The sequence below is a fragment of the Brienomyrus brachyistius genome, chromosome 18 (assembly GCF_023856365.1).
Source record: "Brienomyrus brachyistius isolate T26 chromosome 18, BBRACH_0.4, whole genome shotgun sequence".
In the NCBI taxonomy this organism is placed as follows: Eukaryota; Metazoa; Chordata; class Actinopteri; order Osteoglossiformes; family Mormyridae; genus Brienomyrus; species Brienomyrus brachyistius.
In genome coordinates this window covers 3,073,754-3,095,710 of record NC_064550.1, presented here as the reverse complement: position 1 = coordinate 3,095,710, position 21,957 = coordinate 3,073,754, and the positions used below count along the sequence as shown (strand labels likewise).

Here is a 21,957-nt window from a genome sequence, read left to right as displayed (position 1 = left end):
CTGGTCTGAAATCAGAGACTATATTTTGACCACACCCTTGCATACTTACAAGTGCATGACATCTTGTGTAAGCAATCAAGACATGTGCTTAGCAGTTTCAGCTGAAATCTGTAGGCTCCTTCTTCTCCAATTTTTTTTTTATACGCTTTAAAATGAATGAACATCGTATAGACAAATCTTTGGCCGAGCAGCTGCATGCAAGCCTCACATCACCAAGAGTAATGGCAAGTGTCGAGTTGAGTGGTGTAAAGGGCACCACCACTGGACTCTGGAGTAATGGAAACGTGTTCTGTGAAGTGACAAATCATGCTTCTCTGTCTGGGAGTCTGATGGACAAATCTGGGTTTAGTGGATGCCAAGTGAACATTACTTGCCTGACTGCATTGTGCCAACTATGAAGTTTGGTAGAGGAGGGATAATGGTATAGGGTTGTTTTTCAGGGGTTGGGCTTGGCCCCTTCATTCCAGTGAAGGTAACACTTAATGCTTCAGCATATCAAGACCTCTATTTTGACAATCTAAGGCAAAGGTGCAACTAACATTTATGGGTGTGTTCAAATCCATTTAGCTATGTTAAATAACAAAAAAAATGAATATATAAAAAAAACATTTCAAGCACGTACCCGTGTCTGGAATGAGCATCGTACACCGGCACATTTCTAAAATGCACAACTTAAATATCATTTAATAATATGCCACTGACGTAGTTTCTGTTGGTCAAAAGCGCAATGGCATTCCACTACATTAAAATAGCAACATGCTGACAATACAACCAGCCACACCTCATTTAAAAACACCCCTCCTACAAGCAGGAAACAAGCGCATAATCATATGTTATTTTGAAAACATGCGCTGGTGTGAAACTAGCAAAACCAATTTGTGGTGAAAAATAGGGCCCCCCAAGACATTTTGCACAATTCTATGCTTCCAACTTTGTAGGAACAGTTTTGAGAAGGCCAGCATGGCTGGATGAGTTTGGTGCTGAAGAACTTGACCGGCCTGCTCAGATACCTGACTTCTTTGGGATGAACTAGAATGGAGATTGAGAGTCAGGCCTTCATGTCCAACATCAGTACCTGACCTCACAAATGTTCTTCTACATAACTGGGCAAAAATTCCCACAGACATGCTCCAAAATCATGTGGAAAGCCTCCCCAGAAGAGTGGCAGCTGTTATAGCTGCAAAGGAGAGACCAACTGCATAGAATGGGATGTCATAAAAGTTCCTGTAGGTGTAATGGCCAAGGGTAGGTTTCCCGATAATTACTGTTAGCATCTTACAAATTCTCTGTAGATAAATTTTATGAAAGGTATTTATTTTCCTACATATGGTTCCCGACCAGTCTCTTAAGAAGCTGCTTAAGGGTGAGCTTCTTAAGTGAGACCCTAAAAGGTGCCAGAACACCTGATTCGTTGACATCGATGGCTCGAGAATTGATTATTACCTCCATGTAGCAACTGCTTGACTACAGCGTGGTGTTTTTCTTTTTATAAATACAACACTGCAGGAATCATTCAACATATATCATTAATCAGAACTGGGGAGAACCTAAAAATAAAATACAAAATTAACAAATTGAATCATCTAACCATAAATATGACCCCACCTCCCCAGAATGTAGTATCACTAGTTTATTGTTATCTGTTCTATAAAACACCTACGTGGACCAATATGCCAAAAAAAGAGAATGTAAGAGAATGTCACATGTGCTTCAGTACTGATACTAAAGACTATTTCAGCGTGTTTTTTAGGGGAAATACGTGACAAATATGTAAATCAACCTGCAACATCGACTCTATCAACCTTGTGAACTAAAGTTTTAATATACTCTGACTTTCGCACATTCAGAGAGGTGTGTGCATTCCAGGGGTGTCAGAAATAGGGGAAATAAGTAAAATATTTACCTGATTTCATGTTGTAATAAAGGACACTTGATCATTTTTCTTTATTTAACATTAAACAAAATTAAACAAAAGCATGCAAAATTAAAGCAACAAAATATATTTTGTTGGAAGAGCATACAAGAAAATAACTTTTCCCCAAAACTCTAAATGCTATTAACTTTTAATATTTTTACTTCCACCAAAAAAAGACATCACACAGAAACCAGTACTATAAACATTGTATGAATTTACCACAGTCTTTTACTGGCTGAAACAGTCCACTAGGTGCTTGGAGATCCAGGGGCCGGCATTGTTGATTATGAACTGCTTGCTGACCATAGCCTTAGCGCTCTGATAAGGGCAGGCAGCCATCTAAAATACATAAAGTCAAGAGTAATGAAGCTGACAGTAAATCAAAAAACCATCACTACTATCTTTAAAATTGGTCCTTTAACACAGTATTTTCCAATTTGTTTCTCAATGTTAGTATATAGGAAGATAAGTATGAGGTATTAATGCTTATTTTTCCCTGTCTTATGGATAAGTAATCATTTCTAACATTAATTACAAATTATCTCACACGCACCTTGGCATTTCGGTAAGTTTGGAGATCAAGTAGGACTTGATGGTTCCCTAATCTGGCAATTTTTCTGAAGACTGCAAAGAAAGACCTCTTACACAGCCTGCTGGAGAACCCAGGTCCGCTTATAAAGGGAGACCTGAAGACCAAAAAATACAAAATGTTACATGTACTTACATACATTTCAGAATGCTTTTACATACGTCTGTGTTTATAGCTGTACTCTAGGTATATTACCAATCCAACTGTGAAAATCTATAAAATCTGAAATAATATCTATAAAAGCTATGAATGGGTAAGAAAATAGCAAAATGATATGCTAAGCTGTAAAATCTCAAAAATAAACTGTACACCATGTATTAAAGAATAAAATACTGAGTTCATTAATTTTGGAATCTCTTCATGTTATAAAGGCACATAATGTATTAAGAGTTGCAATCGTTAATGAAGAATTAACTATGACCTCAGAGTGGAGCTCAAACCCATTGTATTATGCCTGGTATATTGAGAGACCCCGATGTCCTGGCTAAAAATGCCCACTGTGGCCCTATCAGACCTGGCCTCCTAATCATCCCCTATATCTAACTGGTGAATTCTCTCCTGCCCCTTCACCACCTTAGCTACTGTGTGGTGAGCATACTGGTGCAGAATGGCTACCCTCACATCATCCAGGTGGGGGGCACGCAGTGGTGGTGGATGAAATGGCTCCCCACTGGATCTGTAAAGCACTTTGAGTGTCTTGAAAAAGATTCATTCATTCAAACATTTTTTGGAAACACAGTATGTGGTGTTCCCTGTAACTTTTGATGAATGATCAGTTTTGTAATACAAAACTGGTTATTTCTGGTTAATAACCAAAAATACAATACCCAATATATCAGATAAAGAAACTGAATATATTCGTATTTTCGAAGCGTGTGGGCTTACCCCTGAATGACTGTGCCCCTCGTACTGTCCAAAACCTCCACACCAGAGTCCCCAAGACTCCAGTTAAGGCTGAAGTTCCTACAGTGCTCTGAGCAGCCCTTCGGCAAATCATCCAAGCTGAATAACACCACATTGCTCCTGTAGAAGGGCTGGGGTAGCTGGTCTGCCCACTCTCCAGCTAGCCGCTCGTTAATGGCGTCTGATACCTTATCACAGCTGGGTCTGGCATCGCCTGTGTTAGGCAACATACATGAGCAGTTTACTGAATATCAGTGAAGACTATAAAAATGTATCAAGTCTTCTTGCTTGTAAATAAATAAGGCTGAGATTTTACAAACACAGCAATAGAATAAATTAATTAAGATTGAAGTTCGATAAGAATATGGATATTGGGCAATATGCACACCTGGATGACGTAAATTCATTAAATTGGATATGAATGCAAACAATATAGCATGTAATATGTAAAAATGAAAAGTAGTAGTACTAAGATCCAAGAACCTTAATCAGTAATTAGCTTACCAAGAACTATGCTGGTTATGTAAAGCGGCTGGATGAAGTGACTTAGCAGTGCCCCCTGCAGGCCTGTCACTGTCCAGCGACTCAGCTTGTCGCTTTCTGACATGCAGCATATCCTTGCACCCCATACACTTGGTTTTATGAGAGCCGCGGGAACAAGAGAGCCCTTAGCATGGCACTGGAGAGTCAGGGAGGTATAGCTGCTGCTGGGTGACTTTCTGCAGAATAAGGTAGCACTCATTTATATGCATTTGCTTTACGAAGCTTGTTAGAAAACTAAGATGAAAATTGGACGTTTTTCTAACTAAGCACAATAATGATATTCTTAGCAAAACGCAAGAATAAAAATGTAAATTTATACAAGTCCTAAGACAATGGATGTACATGTGTAATGAACTTGACGAAAGGTAAGGTTATGAAAACTATGGGTGGATGTCAGTATGGAAAACTGCTTTTCAGATTCAGACCTTGGTAACCAACTGATAAATTAACTAGAAACTAGAAAGTAAGATGCATTATCAAAGAAACAGGAAATTGATTTTCACTAACGGATTTACTTGGCTTTCGAAAATAAAGACTAAAATCTTAAAATGACCCAACAAGAACCTAGAGCTCAATCCCAAAGAAAATCTGTACACAGGGGGTGACCCAGTAATCTGAAGAAACTTTAACTGTTTTTTGCAAAGAAGATTGCGTGCTAAGATAACTGAGACTTATTAAAGACTTACTGACGTAATAAATGAAGAAGGTTCTTCCACAAAGTATTAGATGGGGGTATGGGTGTGTACACGTACAGGCAGAGTACACACAGAGTACACCCAGTTTTTAATTTTACTTATTTATTCTATTTATTTGTATTTTCATTACTTTTTTGGGCCCGTGGTCACATTAAATATGACAAATATTCTATCCCGTTAACATGTTTCTGCGCAATTTCTGCCTTTACTGTACATAACAGATGCAATTTCAATAAGGGTATGTAGACTTTTTATAACCATGGTAACTTTGCTATTACGTTTACTCCATAGGTGCCCTCAATTAGCAAATTTTACAAAAAGTTACAGATAAAACTTTTTTTTAGCTTAGTTGGAAATTCACAAATACAATGTGAACATTTCATAAGAGCATCTACGCAAACGTTGTGACATCATTAAAAATTGTAGCAAGTTTGGAACTTTTTTTAAACTGCACGATAAAGGAAATTCTCTCGATCAATCTAGAAAAACAAATCTGAAAAGGATTTGTATAGTGTCGATACGTGCAAAAGAGTGCCTTCTGTTGGAGAAGGGCAATACAGTGCAGTAACAGTTATTACAATGTGATTTAGATTATTATATTAAAATATATCACAACAAGATATAAGGACTATATTTATAATTAATTTGAGGAAGCTGTAGCAGGCTGAATTAAATTCATTATATTTTTTTAAACCATAGAAGAAAAATGTGCCAGACATTTCCATATATCAAATTGCAAATAGCTTTTTGTTACACCTCAAATTTGAATAATTGGACCTTGTCATTTGTACAGTAAAATGTGCATAAATGTGTTATGCATTTTTTTATTTCACAGTCCTTTGCATACTTACAGGAAAACACACTGCGCTGCACCGTGAGGGGTGTTGCTGGTATAGAGATGCAGATAGATTCCTGGCTTGAGCTGAAGAAGATTACTGTCAGGAGAGCTTCTATAGATGGACCTTTCGTTAAACTTTGGGTCATCACTGAAGAAAAGAAGGAGCTGCTTGAACAAGAACCTGCCCTCAAAAGAAATATTAGGGGATCCATTAGCAGACGCGAAGGCAGTTCAGTCACAGGCATAACACTGCGATTGCTCACGGAATAATGAAAATCCGAAGAAGGGACTTCTTTAAAAGCAAGGTCCTTAACTACATAAATATACAAACCCCATACAAATTAGCCTTATCAATGTCTATAGATCATTTTTTAATTTCTTTAATAAAATCATTTTTTTAAATGAATTTAGCATTCTCCTCTACTTTTTAGTGCTGGTGTTCTCGAGTTAGCAATGATTAAACATAAAGTTAATGCTGCTACATTGTACCATCCATCCATCTTATTACAAAAAGTGTTACAGGGAGGCCTGGACCCCAACCCTGGCAGCACAGAATGCAAAGCAAGGGTACATGCTGTATGGGATGCCAGTCCAATGCAAGGCAAATGCAAAAATACATTCATACACTATGGACATACATGGCTCACATTTACAAGGACTGTATAGTAATTTTAATAAATTATTTGTTTGCTTTTTGACTGCTGCCCTTTGACACCTTGTATTGGTGTCAAAATGCATAACATGGTTTGTGGGCATTGGAATTAAATTAAATGCTAAAAAAAAAAAGTTTTCCAAAACATGCTGCAAATTCAGTGGGTAATGGATGATTTATTTATTTATTTTAACAGCAGCTGTGTTTTATATAAAACATTTACAGCTGTAGAACACATTCATGAAACATTTAAGTAGCCAGTATTGTAGGTCAGATGGGCCTAGCAGACCTGAGGATGTTTTTTAAATGACCAATGAGTAACTGGCAGAGATTTTTCATTGGGTAACATCATACTAATATTATAACTATTATTATTAAAACCCATAACAGCTCAAATAGCTATTTGACCTTGTATTTAAAGAAAATAATAGCAGCAAGAAAAGCACGATTACATGTTATCGTTATCATACTTTATTCTTTGAGCTATCAGTTCATGTCTACAACTCCAAACCCTAGAATCCATTGACAATCAATCATGTAAAGTGCATTACCTCTGAAGTGCTCGACGAGCCACTACCATAGCATGGCAGTCGTGCACCACACATCCACTGAAAGACAGCCAGCCACTGTTGCTTGTATTGCCTGTGCCTAGAGCCACAGTTTCATATTGCTCATAAATTTGTCCATCAGATCCAGTCATCTCTGGGAAGGAGTACACATTTAAATTTAGGTATAGAAACTTTTAATAAAGGCAACCATTATTCCATAAAAATTGAGAATATCGTCATTTTCTCACATGCCATAAAATAAAAACACCATTCTGAAACTACTTTGTATTGTGCAAAAACAACTCTGCTACTATAACACTAGAAAATACTATACTATTCATCTTTATGTTCATTTGCAAGCTGAATGCAATTCCACCATTTTAACAATTAAGACACCAGACTCAAAGTACAATAATGAAAATTTCATCTTAGCTTTCGACAAGCAGGACAGTAAGTGCACAGCTACACCGTGAATGTCAAGTGTGAATAAACATACCTCTTTCCAGAACAAAAGCAGCCAGACAGCCGCGGCAGCTACTTAACTCAGGGCACTCCTGGAGCAGATGATTAAGGCACTCATGAGAGACAGCAGCTGTCCGATAACTGTGACCATCTGGGTAAGTGACTGGAATATAGAGAACATTATATAAGATGACTGATTAGATTATATAAGATGATTGACAGATAGACAGAGAGAGAGAGAGAGAGACTTCTTGACCTCAAAGGAAACAGCAGGCTTTACGGTAACAATAAATACAACTAAGCTGTTGCCCACATAATAGATATAAGTATCAAAAACAACAATTAAAAAGTGAAGTGTGCAAAAACAGGATGTGCAATGCAGTTGTAAACAAGTGTGCAAATGAGGTCAGGAGACCAACTCTACAGGTCAGGAGTTGCTCTACATTCCTCATTTCTCCTCCTTTTCTTAGACCTGTTAAACCTGCATGCATAAAAGTGGGTCATCTTACCGCCCTGGAGACCCCAGGTACTGTGGCAAGTGAAATAAGCTGAAATTTGGGGCAATCAACCAAGATGAGGCTCTCCTACCATGAAGGCCACCATTTAGATATTTACCCCTACTTAACGCCAACTTTACTGAGGGTACAACCACCACTGTTCTCCAAGCTACCAAGAACTTGAGCCTCGCCTTCTGCAACTGTAATTTGCACATCCATGGAATCCATGTGATGTCCTTTTATTCTATATTTATTATTATGTGTGAATAGTTGCTGTGCTCCTCCATGTGCCTTCTTTAATTACCCCTATAAGTAAGTGATATGAATTCAATAAAATCAACTGAAACAAGTTCAACAAAGTCTATCATGATCTTCATCTCTCTGCTTACCATTAAAAGCAGTATTATAGTTTTTCTCGGCCCGCTCTTCAGGGACTCCCAAACAGTGCATGTTTTTGCTCCCTCCCAGCTCATGAGGGACGAAAAACATGCACTGTCTGGGCGTCCACATGGTCCCGTTTGAGGAGCACTGCTATAATAATCAGTCAGTTTTATTTCATCGTATTGGCATCGTATACAGAGGGCTCCCCTGATAAACTAAGAGTCCCTGGGATAAGCTTCAAGCCCCATGCTCAAGATAAGCAGCTGGAAGATGCTTAGATGCTTCATGGTCACATTAATGAAGCCAGATTTAATAAATAAACTTTGTTGTGATGATTATCAGCCTAGTACTTAAGGCAGAGATTTTAAAATCATACAAGAGATATACACGATTTATGTTTGAAAATATCACTTAAGTGCCAGTATTCCCCCAAAGTTAGTAAAACAAGAACCAGAGCATTATAGTACAAAAGAATATTTTCATTCCTGTTTCATTCTCCCCACCCAAAAAAAGGGACATACAGTCCTTACGTTTCTGAGACCAGCCCTGTGATGGGATACAAGCTTCCTGGTAGGAGTTTCCTTCATATGGTTCCTTGACAGAGTCTTTCTTCGGTGGCCCCTCTTCATTATTTTGGGGGAACAGATCTGTGAACTCTTGGCTGAACTCATCAATTGGTTCAGCCTTCGACAGATTTGAGGGTTTGGAGTTACAAGGCCCTGGCGTTTCAAGTCCTGATGTACAAGCCGTCTCATGGGTGGTTGGGAAACTTCCTGAATTCAAGCTCACTTCTTGCTTGCTAGCTAATTGTAGATAACTCCAGGAGGCCGCCATTCTTGCCTGCCCTCGGTTTTTCTGTCTCCTTTTCCTGTTCATGAATTCTCTAATGTAAATAAAAAACGAAGATTGTAATATTAATTACGTCTGGCTGAGATATAGATATATATTCACTTCCTATCCAGCCAATGAGAAAAGACAGGCCTCGTCTCTTACCAGTACTTTAGGTACTCCAGTGGCAGATGACACATGAAAGGGTTTACAGTAATCTAAACCTTTAAGTACTTGAAAAATTTATTACACCACCCGAGGATAATACGAAATACTTTTTCAAGCTTAACTCACTTACCGTATTAGAGCAACGTACGGCACTTAGGCCTAATGGCCGAAAGACTTACGGCAGAATCGAATCTTACCTATTGCTAACAATTCTTCAACAATATCCATGAGAAACATACGTTCATACAGTCATTTGCGTAGTGCTTTTCTAAAATTTGGCGGTATAACATTTATACAGTCTTTGGCCCCTGAGCGTAGGGATTAAATATATATTAACGCGGTCCTCCAGGATTCCGCGTACGGAGGAAATATTTAAAAGTTCCATCCATTATATTGCTACTGCTTATTTATACTTAGGTCGAGTAGTGGTTAAACGACTAACCGTTATATTTGCTTTAAGACAGAATATAGACAAAGTATATACTTTAAATTATGAGTTATACGTTTTATTATTTAAATACGTGCTCTTATTTTGAAAGTGTATTTCACTTGGCTACCGGAAATGAACTTGTTTTAAAATCATACCCAGCCTCACTAAAAATGAACAGTTTTCATTAATCAATTCGAGTGATTTCGCCATTTTTTTTCTCCCGTAGGATATCGTGAATATTAACGAATGAGACCTTGAGACAGAGATCTCGAGTCCAGTGGTCTTTGTGGCGTTTAACCGCTTAGCTTTTTACAGATGGCCGGAAGCAGTCTTTTCTCTTCTTCCGGGAAGTGGAGAACGTTTGGGTTTAATGTAATAACCTAGAGTTACACTGTCTAGTAAAACTGATTTTCAGTTATATAATTGTTTGCGGTAAGGCTGTTTGGTAACTGATAATCTGGTTTTTACAATTTCATATGGCTTACTGAATGGCAATATGGAGGAACCTCCTGGAGAAATTGTCAAGCAACTTGAAAGTTTTGTAGTGAAAGAGGTATTTTGTCCGCTCTCTGCATTTCTAATTACGACGTTTATGGGGCTGTATTAGTATGTATTATTTGTGTCTGTATGTAACTCTCATCAGTGTTGCAATGTTGCTTTGCACGGCAAATGTCTGTGATTTGAACGTAGCGTTTTAGAAAATGAAATGATGACGTGACCTCTTGTGTATTCGAGCATTTCACAAGATTTCTGTCTGGTTTCACTTAAAGACTTGTGTAGGTTAGTGATTGTAAATTTCGGTTTCGAGAAGGCGTACGAAATATAATAGCTAAATAACTGTGCTGTCCAGTGGCAAACAATGTTTTATGATTAGTTTTGTTAAGTTTAGGAAAATTCAGGATTTGACTTTTGTTTTTCCAAGGCTCCTTCTACTGCTTATTATGTTCCTGAATTCATCACCAAGGATGAAGAAGCATACCTTCTACAGCAAGTAATTTTCTCATATATTAATGCATATAGTTCCTTTGTAACCTGATGATTGTATTATGTTAGCAGTATTACTAATATTTATCCGCAGGCAAAATTTGAAAATTGCTACGGTTAGGTTTGTTGTCAGAATGTTTTATTTTGATACCAAATAAAGATGAAAACATTCACATCATTATCTGTAAAAGATTTTGAGATCTGGGTCTTGGGCTACCCCCTGAGCCGGTGAATCAGGACCTCACTGTAAAATTCCACAGGAGGAACCAATTGATTGGGGACTGTACCCGAATCTCCTGAGAAGCTATTTTTTCCAGCTTTATTGTGGTACCTACTTTACTGGAGTTTTTTTTTTGCAGGTTTCTGTGAGAGAATTGAGGGTGGAGTTCATCAATATTTTTGTTTGAACCATTGTAAAATGGTTGTATTTCATTGTGGTTTTTCAAATAAATGACAACTAGGCAATGGTTGGTAAAAAAGAGTAAGAAATATCCTCTATAGAAAATATGTGTTATTACATGTCATTGATTAAAATGATTGATGTGACATTTTTGGGCAGAGAGAAAAGTTGAATATGAAGCATTTTTGGCTGCTGTTTGCACTTTCCACCTGTCAATGCGCTTACCTGCCGGAGCCTATTAGTAATGTGACAGTGCTTTTGATCTGAGTCTCCTCAATTGAGACTTTATTAAAATTGGTCCTTGAAACATTTTTTCTTTGTTCAAGGTGTACAAAGCCCCAAAACCAAAGTGGACCCAGCTTTCTGGCCGGCGACTTCAGAATTGGGGTATAATAACATTTAATTCAGCCACGCTTTGTATACTATGTATATAGCTATTGCTGCCAACCTTGTATTCTGTTTTAAAAGCCTGAATTTTAGCTTTGCTGGACAGTTACAAATGAAAAATTTATGAAAATGACCAAAGTAAATATAAGGTAACAGCTGTCCTTTTTATTATTATATCTTACAGAATTAATATTGGGATGAATTGTGTTTGGATATTTATATTTTATATTTTACAAATAAATATTAGAAGTGAATATAAATTGTTAAAAATGGTAATTCTGTTCTGGTTTTAGAATATGTTAATGATGAAATTTTAGTTTAAGTACAATAAGGGTAATACAACATGTCATTAAACCATATGCTATTGCAGTACAGTCAGACCTCGGACATTCGTGAGGTTAGGTTCCCGAGACCTTCGTGATTGAGGAGGATTCGCGGATGTTTGGTAGAGTCATTAAAAATGGTAATATGTGCTTATTTCTATAGTTTAAACCCTAAATTTGACCACAGTCATTCTCCCAAAACACTTTCATTTAGTTTAAAAGTTAGCTCAATACATTACTTTTGGGGGGAAAAAAAACGAATGTTTGATGTAAAAACAGGGTACAGTATCGCCTAACAGATATTTGTCACACTAGCACATTTACAGTACAGTATACAAATGTTACCCCTGCTAATTCATAGAACACGGCATTGGCTGCCGTTTTCTTTTGCGTGCACAGTAAGGTAAAATGAGTAAACGAACGGGACTGTAAACTTATTGACAGAAGTGGTATATGTAACCAAGGTACAATTCAATAAATTCGTAAAGGAAACATGTACTGTACGTACAGGGTACGGGTATTCAATCAATCAAAAATTACGTAAAGACATACAGAAAAAATAAGTTGCAAAATTACTATGTGTGCGCTAACCAAAGAGAGAACACGAATACATACACACATTAAAAATATTTAATAACAGTAGTATGGGTACTCACCAATGATGAACATTGACTTAAGATAATGATGATTATGAATTAGCTATGCAATGCGGTGAAAATATGAAAATGACTGCATAGCCTAAATGAGGAGTTACAGCTCCTCAGAGTCTCCCTCTTCAGGTGGGGGTTCGTGGGAGCGTTTGGGTTTGAATTAATATTAACATGTACTTGATATTACAAAATAGTAAATAAACTATTTTCTAATATTTATGTAACGATTAGCTCTCCAAAGGGAATAAACTTTGCGAATGGGATTTGCATCTTGTAAAGGTGCAGTACAGTATGTACATAAAAAGGAATGTTTCCATAAGAAAGACACGTTTTTTAAGGGATTTTTTAACTGATTTATATTTCATGTCTTGAACTTTCCCCGAAAACACAGTAGAATCTTCATTAACTAAATTTTTCTTACCAATTTTACACTTAAAAGCATAAAAACTACAAAAAATAAAAATTACTACGAAAATTAAACATAAACACTTCTGTAGGGTTTTTTGAGGATTTCGTAGATGTGCGAAAACATCGCTGATGCAAATAAGTTCGGTTCCAATGAAATTTTCGCTGATCTGTGAATTCGCGAATTATGAAGCGTGAATGCACGAGGGCTGACTGTATCGGTAAATGCATGTAAAGGTAAACTGTATATACGTATCTACCCTAATTTTGATGACTGGATTAAAAAAAAATCTTATTGAACGTGCACTTAATTCATTAGAGAATAGTTCAATCTTAGCCTCTTACTTCGGGTCCCAGTAATGTAAATTTCTTTGCATTGCAAACTGCTTTAATTGTTTCTGTATGTTTGTCCCTGTGCACTTGAAGTGCATCCATACAGATGAGTGTGTCTATTTGCAGGTGGCCTGCCTCACCCTAATGGCATGCTTTCTGAGAAACTGCCCAGCTGGCTTCAGAAATACACTGAAAAGATTTCTGCCCTTGGAGTATTTTCTGGGAAAACTGCCAATCATGTCTTGGTGAATGAATACAAGCCAGGTGAAGGAATTATGGTATGGAATTATTAATTTCTCTTGCGATAATATAAATACTAATTTTGTTATGCCAGGGCTTAATGGACTGAAATCGTAGTTTGAGCTGCAGAAATTGCTTGTTTATAAATGTTTGACATGGTTTTTAAACATGAATGTTCAGTAGTAGAACCTGAGAGAATTATGTAGACTCATGAAAAGAGATCTGGAATTTCTACCTGTCTCTTAAGTTGATGCTGCATGTGACAGGCATGTAAGTGTCGGATAGGCTGCAGACAGCATACCCAAAGATCCCAAATCGGGAAGTTTGTTATCGTGTGTATTACAAACAAATAAAATTGGTTCTGATTCTCTTCACTGCCCTACATATTTTCTATAAAAACTTGCTTAGCAGTAACCTCCTTCAATTTTTATTTTTTTTTTAAAAAAAGTAAAAATGTTGTTTCTATTATAGTATTAAGATGCATTGGTTGTCTGACTGCCCCTCTAATGAACCTTCTACATATATCCTAATATCATCAAAAGGTGTAATAGCAGTGAATAGAGACATTTCTAGGAAAGTACTAGAGCCAAATCCTCTCTGAGACTTCTGTCTCTTAATGGGAGTTGTGGTAAAATTAATTCTTACAAATTTTGAATACCTGAAAATATTGCTACGGAGAGTATTCATGGGTGTAACACCCCTCCCCCCAGCAGCCATCAGGATTTCTTTTCACTACAGATATATTTATACGGTGATTAGCACAGATCAGTAATGTGACCAAATGTGCAGTTCTCCTACAATGGTCAGAGATATATATCCTTGTATATAATATACTACCATAATTACAGTTAAATGGCCATATAAAGTGTGACGATAAACAATTTGTACATGACATGACAATCTGACAGTTGTATGTCAATTTTTATTTTCTAACGAGGTGTGCTTTTGTCCCATAGCACCTGTGTTTAAAAGTGCATATAGGTAGTGTGACAGACAGGTGCTTTCTTGATGTTTTTGTGTTTTCTTTCTCAGCCTCATGAGGATGGGCCGCTCTACCACCCTACAGTGACTACCATTAGCCTGGGGTCTTATACTCTCTTAGATTTCTACCATCCAGTAGACAATTCACAGGTAAACACACAATACGTTTTTCCTCATTCACTTTCCTAGCAGTAATACATGTGAATGTAACTGCATACGGTAATTCCTAGTCTTGAACAAATTGTAACCATAAGTACTATTAAATATGAGGTCTGTACAACACTTGGCATTTGCTTCATTCTTTTTGAATGAATTTATGGATCAGGCTCTTTTACTCAGAAACTTGCTTGAAAATTTTTAACGGAACTGCTGAACATTTCTTCCACATTTTGAGCCCGTAATGGCTAGAGTAAATTTAATAAAAACCGGATGATTGAATGTAAAAACAGACTTTATTACTGCCAATATTAGTACCAAAAGCAGTGTCTGATTACTGTAAACAGATCTGGTCCCCAGAGAACTGTGCTGAATTTGAGACGAATCACTTGCATGAACCTTCTCTGTATGTCTTTGAAGAATATTTACATTTAGTTGCGTAACTGTACTGTTATGCAAATGAGCTTACAACTTGCATATTTATATTGTTAGATAACTGAACCAAATCAGGTTAAGTGCGTCTTCCAAGGGCGTTATGGTCCATTCTCTCCTAGGACTGCAACCAAAAAACAGTAATCCCTGTATTACCAGCTACAATATTGTTTTTGAATGTCCTTCATCTTATTAGTGTTTACATTATACTTAAGGACACAGGTTATTACAGGAGTAGTGAAAAGCAGAGGACAGCTAAATGTATCTTGTAAAGATTTACCAATACAATGTTGTGTGACATTTGGTTAGTTCCTGAGTTCTACCCCAGGAACAAAACAATCCATACATGGTGTTTTAATATGCATCGAAATATTAATGGCTTGTCAAATGAGCATCATGCATAATGTCCCATTGAATGCATTCTGTGGGTTAGATTTCATGGATTTAGGGAATGTGGCTGTTCAGTCTGTGTTCTTGTTTCAACAGCAGGATGTTCCCCTAACTGAAAAGAGCCGCTACCTACTGTCCCTGCTTGTGGAGCCCCGGAGTCTTTTGGTTCTTCAGCATGACATGTATAAGTACTTTCTTCATGGCATCCAGGGTGTGAATCAGGACATCCTAACTGACAAGGTAGCCAATCTGTCAGCAACAAATACTTCTACCGGAGACTGCTTGACTCGGAGCACCCGAGTGTCATTGACGATACGGCATGTTCCTAAAGTTCTGAGAACCTGTGTGCAACTGGGCAAATAAAGTTCAGTGGGGCTCCCACAAGTGTAATTTGATTGTAGGAATTTTCCAAGTTCAAATCAAGCTCTTAATGTTGCTAGTACTTGAGGAGGGCTAAAGCACATGTACATTTGCACAGTGTGCCGTTGGCGTTTTGCTTTCATTGTTTATAATACAGCACATACAGGAAGTGGCAGTATTATGTAAACAGTAACGCCGCGTTCATTTTATCATGTGTTGTATTTGGAGTTTTAAAAAATAAAAAAAAGGCATTCAGTTAAACTTAACAGGTGTACAAGCCATGCAGAGCTTTCCACTTCTTTTCTTCAGCAAAGGGAGAAGGGTCTGCATCCTTAGTCGTTTTGGAAGTGTAGTTTTGGATAACTTACCAGCCCTTCTGGGCCCTTCGCAGTGCGTGAGGCCTAGGGGCTCCTGCTCTTGGTCATAATTATTTTGTCATGGAAATTGCATGATACTTACTTTAATACCCGGAGTGACAGAGCCAGCCATGCTTTATGGAAATTTCATTTTAACAGTAGCAAAATAGCTAATAAAAATGATGGTGTAATGATATTTACAAGGGGGAAGTTCTAATCCTGCAAGAACTCAGTAAGATTCATGTATACTCCTCCTCTCATCCTTTACCCCCATAATTAAGCCATTCTTTTATTTAAATGTTAATTTTGACAAGGTGGCACGTCACCTAATGCCTTATAAAAGGAAAGAAAACTACAGCATACTTCACAATATCTTCATCTAATATTTCAGCTTCCCAAGTTGCAGAAATGGCATTTTTGGAATTCTTACACCTAGGTTACGTGGGTTCAGTCATTATCAATGTCACTAATGAAGAGTGGAGGTGTGCATGGGTGATGTGCCTCATAAATCCTGTGCCACCAGAACAAAACATCCCCGCCTGTCATCGCATCTCTCGATGTTTTCTAGCCCAAGAACTTGGTGGCTGTCAGCATGATGACGGCTGGCAGGATCCAGCAGGGAATCCATGTTAATAAAAGTATCTGACAGTTATTTTTTTAACTGGTTGCTGTAATGTGGAGAAACACACCAATAAATGTATGTATATGTATTTTGAGAGTGGGGGGTGGCTAAGCAGGTCAGACCAGATCTTTCTGTCGAAGACCCCAAACTCTGCATTATTCCGTGGGATGCCCCAGATTTTCCTAAGTCAGCTTAAACATGAAATCCATCCAGTGTGTCCCTGGTCTGCTCTAGAGCCTACAGGGGCGTCCCTAAGACACCCAAACTACATTAGCTGACTTCTCTAGATCCAAAGGGGCATCGGCTCATTTTTAGGTTGCTACGGACCTCCTAGCTCCCCACACCCTGTCCCAAGCTTTGGAATCCTGCAGAGAAATCTCATTTTGGCCGCTTATACTCATATTTTTGCATTGGCTAATATATTTTTCTCAGATTGCTCCTAAGTGCTTCGACTAGCCTTTTTTTTACTTTTTGATTATTTTGGTGTATGTAGTATATTTCTTGTTGCATTTTTACGCACATTTGTACGGGCATAATGTATTTAAATTTATATAGTACTCTGCTATTTATTCCAGTTAATATTAGTAATATTGCTACTTATTTGCAAATGAGTATTATCCTCACAGTGACCACTTTGTGACGTACACCTGTGTAGCGCCACCTAATGTCTCCTAAGCCACCTCAAAGGGTGATGAGTTGTTGAGAAGCCTTTCTGCACATAGCTGCTTAACTGAGCAATTCAATGCACACTTGTGTATGTTGTGTACATTTAAAGTGTATTTCAAGTACATAAAATTTTGTGAATACAAAGACCAGTAAGAGTCTTGTGCAATAAGGTAAAAGATCCACACCGAAATCTAATGTAACATTCATAGGTGACTTTAGGCATTTCTGCCAGGGGGTGCAATGTGAGACAGTCCAGCCAGTCATTCGTAATAATAAGATAAATTAGTCAAATAAATAAACAAACAAATTATTATGCATTGATTTGACTAACACAAGCCACAGTTTCAGATATAACTTTACAATATAATTCAGCTTTATTGAATTTAATATGTTCAAACAGCATTTCATTTGACCAGTAGGGGGTACAGTTGCCCCTTGGGAAAATTGTTTACCCTATTATCCAAAATGCCTGAGTCATTGTAAGACTGATAGATCTTGCTGTGATTTTCTTAAGGTTGTATGGGTGTTACTTCTCAGACAAACTACATTAAAATGTTAAACTTGTACAAACTGTGTAAATTTTATAAGGTAAGATTTTGTCCAGACTGCATGAGAACTTTGTGGTTGTTATGGTAGCTGTGTAACATATCCTGGGCATGACGAAGCCAGAAGTGGAACTTAAAGGACGTAGGCAGTAGTTGCCTCTACTGCAAATTTATTAACAACAGGCTGGAATCAGTGTGAAACTGGTCAATGGGTAAGTGATTAGTTGTCATTGTTGACACATTATACCACAACAAAACGCATCCTCTTCATTTAACCCATACGTCACATGGGTGACATAGCAGGGGCCAACTAATTCAGTGCTCATGGAGCAGTGGGCTTGGGGGTGGTACCTTGCTGGTCAAGGATTCAAACCAGCAATCTTTTGAGGACAAGTGCTCATCCCTACCTATTAGGCCACCTCTGCCACCTACTCAGATACATTGTGCTGTGGGATATACAAATACACGAAAACTAAACAAACTACAGGGATACGCAAATAACAAAAATGACCCATGGTGAACCTCAAGTCCTAATAGTAAAACCCTCACAAACAAACACAAAGGGAGCTTGAACATTCCACCCAGACAGAGCCAGGATTCAAATGCCCAAACCTGGAGGTGTGTAGCTACAATGCTAGCTACTGTGTTGCCCCGTGGCTTAAGATATTCCACACACATATAAATATCAATCAATTAATTAATTTAATGATATTGTGTTGTTTCCACCTTAGACTTCAGACACGGACGTGGACTTCGTACGATGTCAGTAACATTGAGGGATACTGGCCCATGCCGACAACATTGTTCAACAAACAACTGTTGATTCGAGATGGCTGGTGGGCCACCTCCACATACATCCACTTTATTTGCGTCTTGTCACTTTGGTCAGTGGAGATTGGAAAAACCGTCTCTCAAATGGCAAATGGAGACGGTAGAACCAACACCAAACCCTGCATATAATGACTCGGTGAACTTTGTCTGAAACTTATAAATGAGTTCCATAGACTTAGACACGGCATAAAATGCCACAGAGCCACCTCGGTGGTCTAAGTAGACTCCAATCCTTGAAGCATTTGAAGAGCAAGGGAGATCTTTGTCCAGTTTGTTGTGCCACACAGAATAGCCAGTGTCGGAGCACAGCATGCTCCAAGATTTGTCATTGTAACCAAGAAGGCTGGAAGAATTTTTCCCCTTGCGATTGATGCTTTTGTATGCCACACCAATGGAGAACTCTCCACTCCACTGCACCTCCCAGTAATAACGGGACCCGCTTAGTGCCTCTTTGCAAAGCACCTGAGAGAAACCATCAAAGCGCTCTGGATGATCTGCATAAAACAGGGAGATTTTCTTTCTTGTCACTTTCTGGTTACTGTCTGATAACATTAGTTCCTTATAGGCTGTGTTGGGGTCTAAGGTGAGTTGACAGGAATCTAATGAAAAAAAAAAAAAACCTTATTTCACAAAGGACACCATAGTACTACAACTCATTTCTGCCTGTCAAAATCACGCTTCAGTGACATACCACATGTACTGCAGACAATAATTTAGCTGCTTTCAAAATTTTCATTTTTTTTAATGCTTATTAAAATTAGCACCAGTGAATATATACATTTTTTTCTCCCAAAACTCACATTTTAAGAAGTCCTCTCTGGTTTTGGGTTCTTGAAGGTCAACTCTTGATGGAACTTCAAAATTAATGTATAAAAAGAACTTATATGATATGATAGTTTGTATTATGATAAATTCCATTTTTTAAGTTTAGAGTTTGTTTTTTTTATTAGGTGTTTTGCATTTGAAATCTTTGCAACATGCATAAGAGAACCTTACCTTTGAAATGTTTATCTCCAGTCCTGGATAACAGTATGTAAATCGGTGTTTCATTGACTGCAAATTTGATTTTTATAAAACAATAAAAAATGTCATTCAAAATGCCAGTTTTCCAGTGGGTAAGTATATTTTGGGTGGTCAAGCATCAAATTTTCTCTCACCTGTCTTGGAGATTTTGCTTAGTTCTTTTTTGCAAATATCTTCCAGGTGGTCCTTCATGCTGGTCACGTTTTTGGTGACCTCTCTGAAGGAGAACTCTGGGTTAATGACCACCTTCGGGACTATTGGCTCAGGTGGAACACACAGTGTGGGAAAATTCTGGAAAAAAAGAGCACACGGCTCATGAAAAGTATCAGCTGTACAAAATGTGGAAATCTTCGTAATGTCAGCCTGACACCAGTAGTGAAATACAACTCCAATAAAGGCACAGAAAAACGAGGAGATACATTATTATTTCTGATGTACAGAACTGAAATCAGTACACTAAATGAGCTCTAAGCCCACACCTGCAGAAAGTGGATGTTGTCCTCAGTGTCCAGTATGTGCCTGAGCTCTACATCTCTCTGCTGCAGTTCCATAATCTCCATCTCCAAGCGTTCCATGTAGCCTTGTGCCTGCGTCATGCACGCTTGCTCACTGGCCTCAATCAGGCAGGTGATCTCAGAATGCCAGCGTTCCACGGCTTGTATCATTTCTGTGAAAATCTTATCGCTGTCTGCCATGGCTTTCTGGCTGTGACTCTGTCAAACAAAGGAACGAGATAGATTATAGGTGGCTGATCACGCCAATGGCAAAGAGCACCTTAGTCACTTGATACCTCATTCAAGTTTTTAGAAGATATAAACATGCTCAAGGTCCAGCTTACTTTAAGTGTTTCTACGTTGTGTTTAAGCTCCTGAAGTTCCTTCATCCTCTCCTGAATGACATTCTGTACGTCGTTTTGAGTCACAATCAATGCTTTCTACAGCCACACAACACAGGGAAAAGCGTAATTTATAAATGGTTAAAATATATCATTGCTGAACTTCATTCTTTATAGAAATATGCGAATATCAAATCAGTACGATAAAATATAGTCACACTATTTGCTATGATGTTTTTCTTTTAAGAACTATATTCTAACTTAAATGCTACTAATTTACATTTGGCATTTTTTTTTGTTAAATCACACCAACAGATTAATATGCCAAATGCCACTAAAAATGCATCATGGCTTAATTTCCATTCTCAGCGAATAATTGCCTAATCATACCCAATCAAAAGATCCTTGCCTGTTTTTCAGCTCGCTCCTCTTCAGCAGAGACGATGTTGTGACTGCGGTGCTCTCGTACAGTACAGAGAACGCAGATGCACATTTGGTCCGAACGGCAGAAGAGCTCAAACCCTTTTTCATGTTGAGGGCATATCTTGCGGTCCAAGTGTCCCATCTCGTCAACTAACTTGTGCCTCTTGAAGGTAGCTGATTCGTAGTGGGGTTTGATGTGGGCCTCACAGTAATAAGCCAGACACATCAGGCATGACTTGATGGCCTTGTTTCGGTGACCCGTGCAGAAATCACAGAGGGTGTCTTGCTGTAGGGCCGGAAAGCTTGGTTGCTCTGGCCAGTTTCGGCAATCCTGTCCTGAATTAGTGACGTACTGCTGCAACGCAGGCCGTGGAGTGAATGTCGCCCTACACTGGGGGCAGCTGTACACACCTACATGGTCAGCCTGATCCCAGTAGATTTTAATGCAATCCAGGCAGAAAGTGTCTCCACAAGGGATGTTGACAGGGTCCCGGAGAACGTCCATGCAAAGGGGGCAGGTGTAGCTCTCGGGACGTAGGAAATACCCTGAACCAGCCATGGCTGTGCAAGTTATAAGGAGTCGCTACAAGAAACTAAACAGTGGTGGTTTTGCTTCTGCTCCTTCTTATTTAAGAAATATTCAGTGTTATTATATAAACAAGATGAATGATGGATTGAACTTATTCAGCAAAAGTAAGAGACTTTCTCACAAAACAAGCATGACATTGTTTGTAGCTGGTTTTCCATTATGTGGGTTTGAGAATCATAATGGGAACAGTTTATTTTGGAAACTGACAATGACCGAAACCAGTTTTCCTTCTGAGAAGTATGGGAGAACAATATTAACATTTCAACATAAACATGAACCGGTAAAACACTTGACGGGGCACAAATATTGTATTACACTATTACTTATGTGTTAATTAACCACAAACTATACAGTATCTGTCTTATATCTGTAAGTCTATATCTGTAAATTCTATAACCCTTTGTGAACTACTGAAGGAATAAATCATGAATAACACCGATCTCATTATTGTTCATTAATGAATCGTGGTGCATCTTATCTCAAGCATCAACTATATTTGTCCATGATTTGTTTATAATTTGTACTTCAGTAGTAACTGAGTATTTGTATTAAGTATTTCTGCCCCGTCGAGTAAAGT

General features: G+C 38.1%; 3 protein-coding genes across 8 annotated transcripts; 1 reads left to right on the top strand and 2 right to left on the bottom strand.

Moving 5' to 3' along the window:
- Window positions 1–1,812: 1,812 nt before the first annotated feature.
- adad2 (adenosine deaminase domain containing 2) lies at window positions 1,813–9,835 on the bottom strand. 4 transcript variants are annotated; one of them, XM_048984246.1, is made up of 9 exons: window positions 9,703–9,835; window positions 8,554–8,906; window positions 7,180–7,308; window positions 6,687–6,837; window positions 5,497–5,664; window positions 3,912–4,126; window positions 3,390–3,621; window positions 2,469–2,601; window positions 1,813–2,254 (listed from the first exon to the last, which is right to left on the bottom strand). In XM_048984246.1, the coding sequence occupies exons 2-9, from the start codon at window positions 8,897–8,899 to the stop codon at window positions 2,144–2,146; spliced, it is 1,485 nt and encodes a 494-aa protein (XP_048840203.1). In that variant the 5' UTR covers window positions 8,900–8,906; window positions 9,703–9,835; the 3' UTR covers window positions 1,813–2,143. The 4 variants fall into 4 exon arrangements, with proteins under 4 accessions (XP_048840203.1, XP_048840204.1, XP_048840202.1 ...); XM_048984247.1 differs by having other exon boundaries at window positions 9,605–9,741; XM_048984245.1 differs by lacking the exon at window positions 9,703–9,835 and adding an exon at window positions 9,150–9,414.
- On the top strand, window positions 9,745–15,756 carry alkbh6 (alkB homolog 6). Of its 2 annotated transcripts, none has more exons than XM_048984249.1 (6): window positions 9,745–10,002; window positions 10,372–10,440; window positions 11,160–11,220; window positions 13,058–13,209; window positions 14,204–14,302; window positions 15,230–15,756. In XM_048984249.1, the coding sequence occupies exons 1-6, from the start codon at window positions 9,946–9,948 to the stop codon at window positions 15,491–15,493; spliced, it is 702 nt and encodes a 233-aa protein (XP_048840206.1). In that variant the 5' UTR covers window positions 9,745–9,945; the 3' UTR covers window positions 15,494–15,756. The 2 variants fall into 2 exon arrangements, with proteins under 2 accessions (XP_048840206.1, XP_048840205.1); XM_048984248.1 differs by having other exon boundaries at window positions 15,227–15,756.
- Window positions 15,757–17,485: 1,729 nt separating this feature from the next.
- ftr84 (finTRIM family, member 84) lies at window positions 17,486–21,385 on the bottom strand. Of its 2 annotated transcripts, none has more exons than XM_048984241.1 (7): window positions 20,778–21,385; window positions 20,372–20,467; window positions 20,013–20,246; window positions 19,668–19,824; window positions 19,507–19,563; window positions 19,311–19,364; window positions 17,486–19,109 (listed from the first exon to the last, which is right to left on the bottom strand). In XM_048984241.1, the coding sequence occupies exons 1-7, from the start codon at window positions 21,348–21,350 to the stop codon at window positions 18,565–18,567; spliced, it is 1,716 nt and encodes a 571-aa protein (XP_048840198.1). In that variant the 5' UTR covers window positions 21,351–21,385; the 3' UTR covers window positions 17,486–18,564. The 2 variants fall into 2 exon arrangements, with proteins under 2 accessions (XP_048840198.1, XP_048840199.1); XM_048984242.1 differs by having other exon boundaries at window positions 17,486–19,004.
- Between the last annotated feature and the right edge of the window lie 572 nt (window positions 21,386–21,957).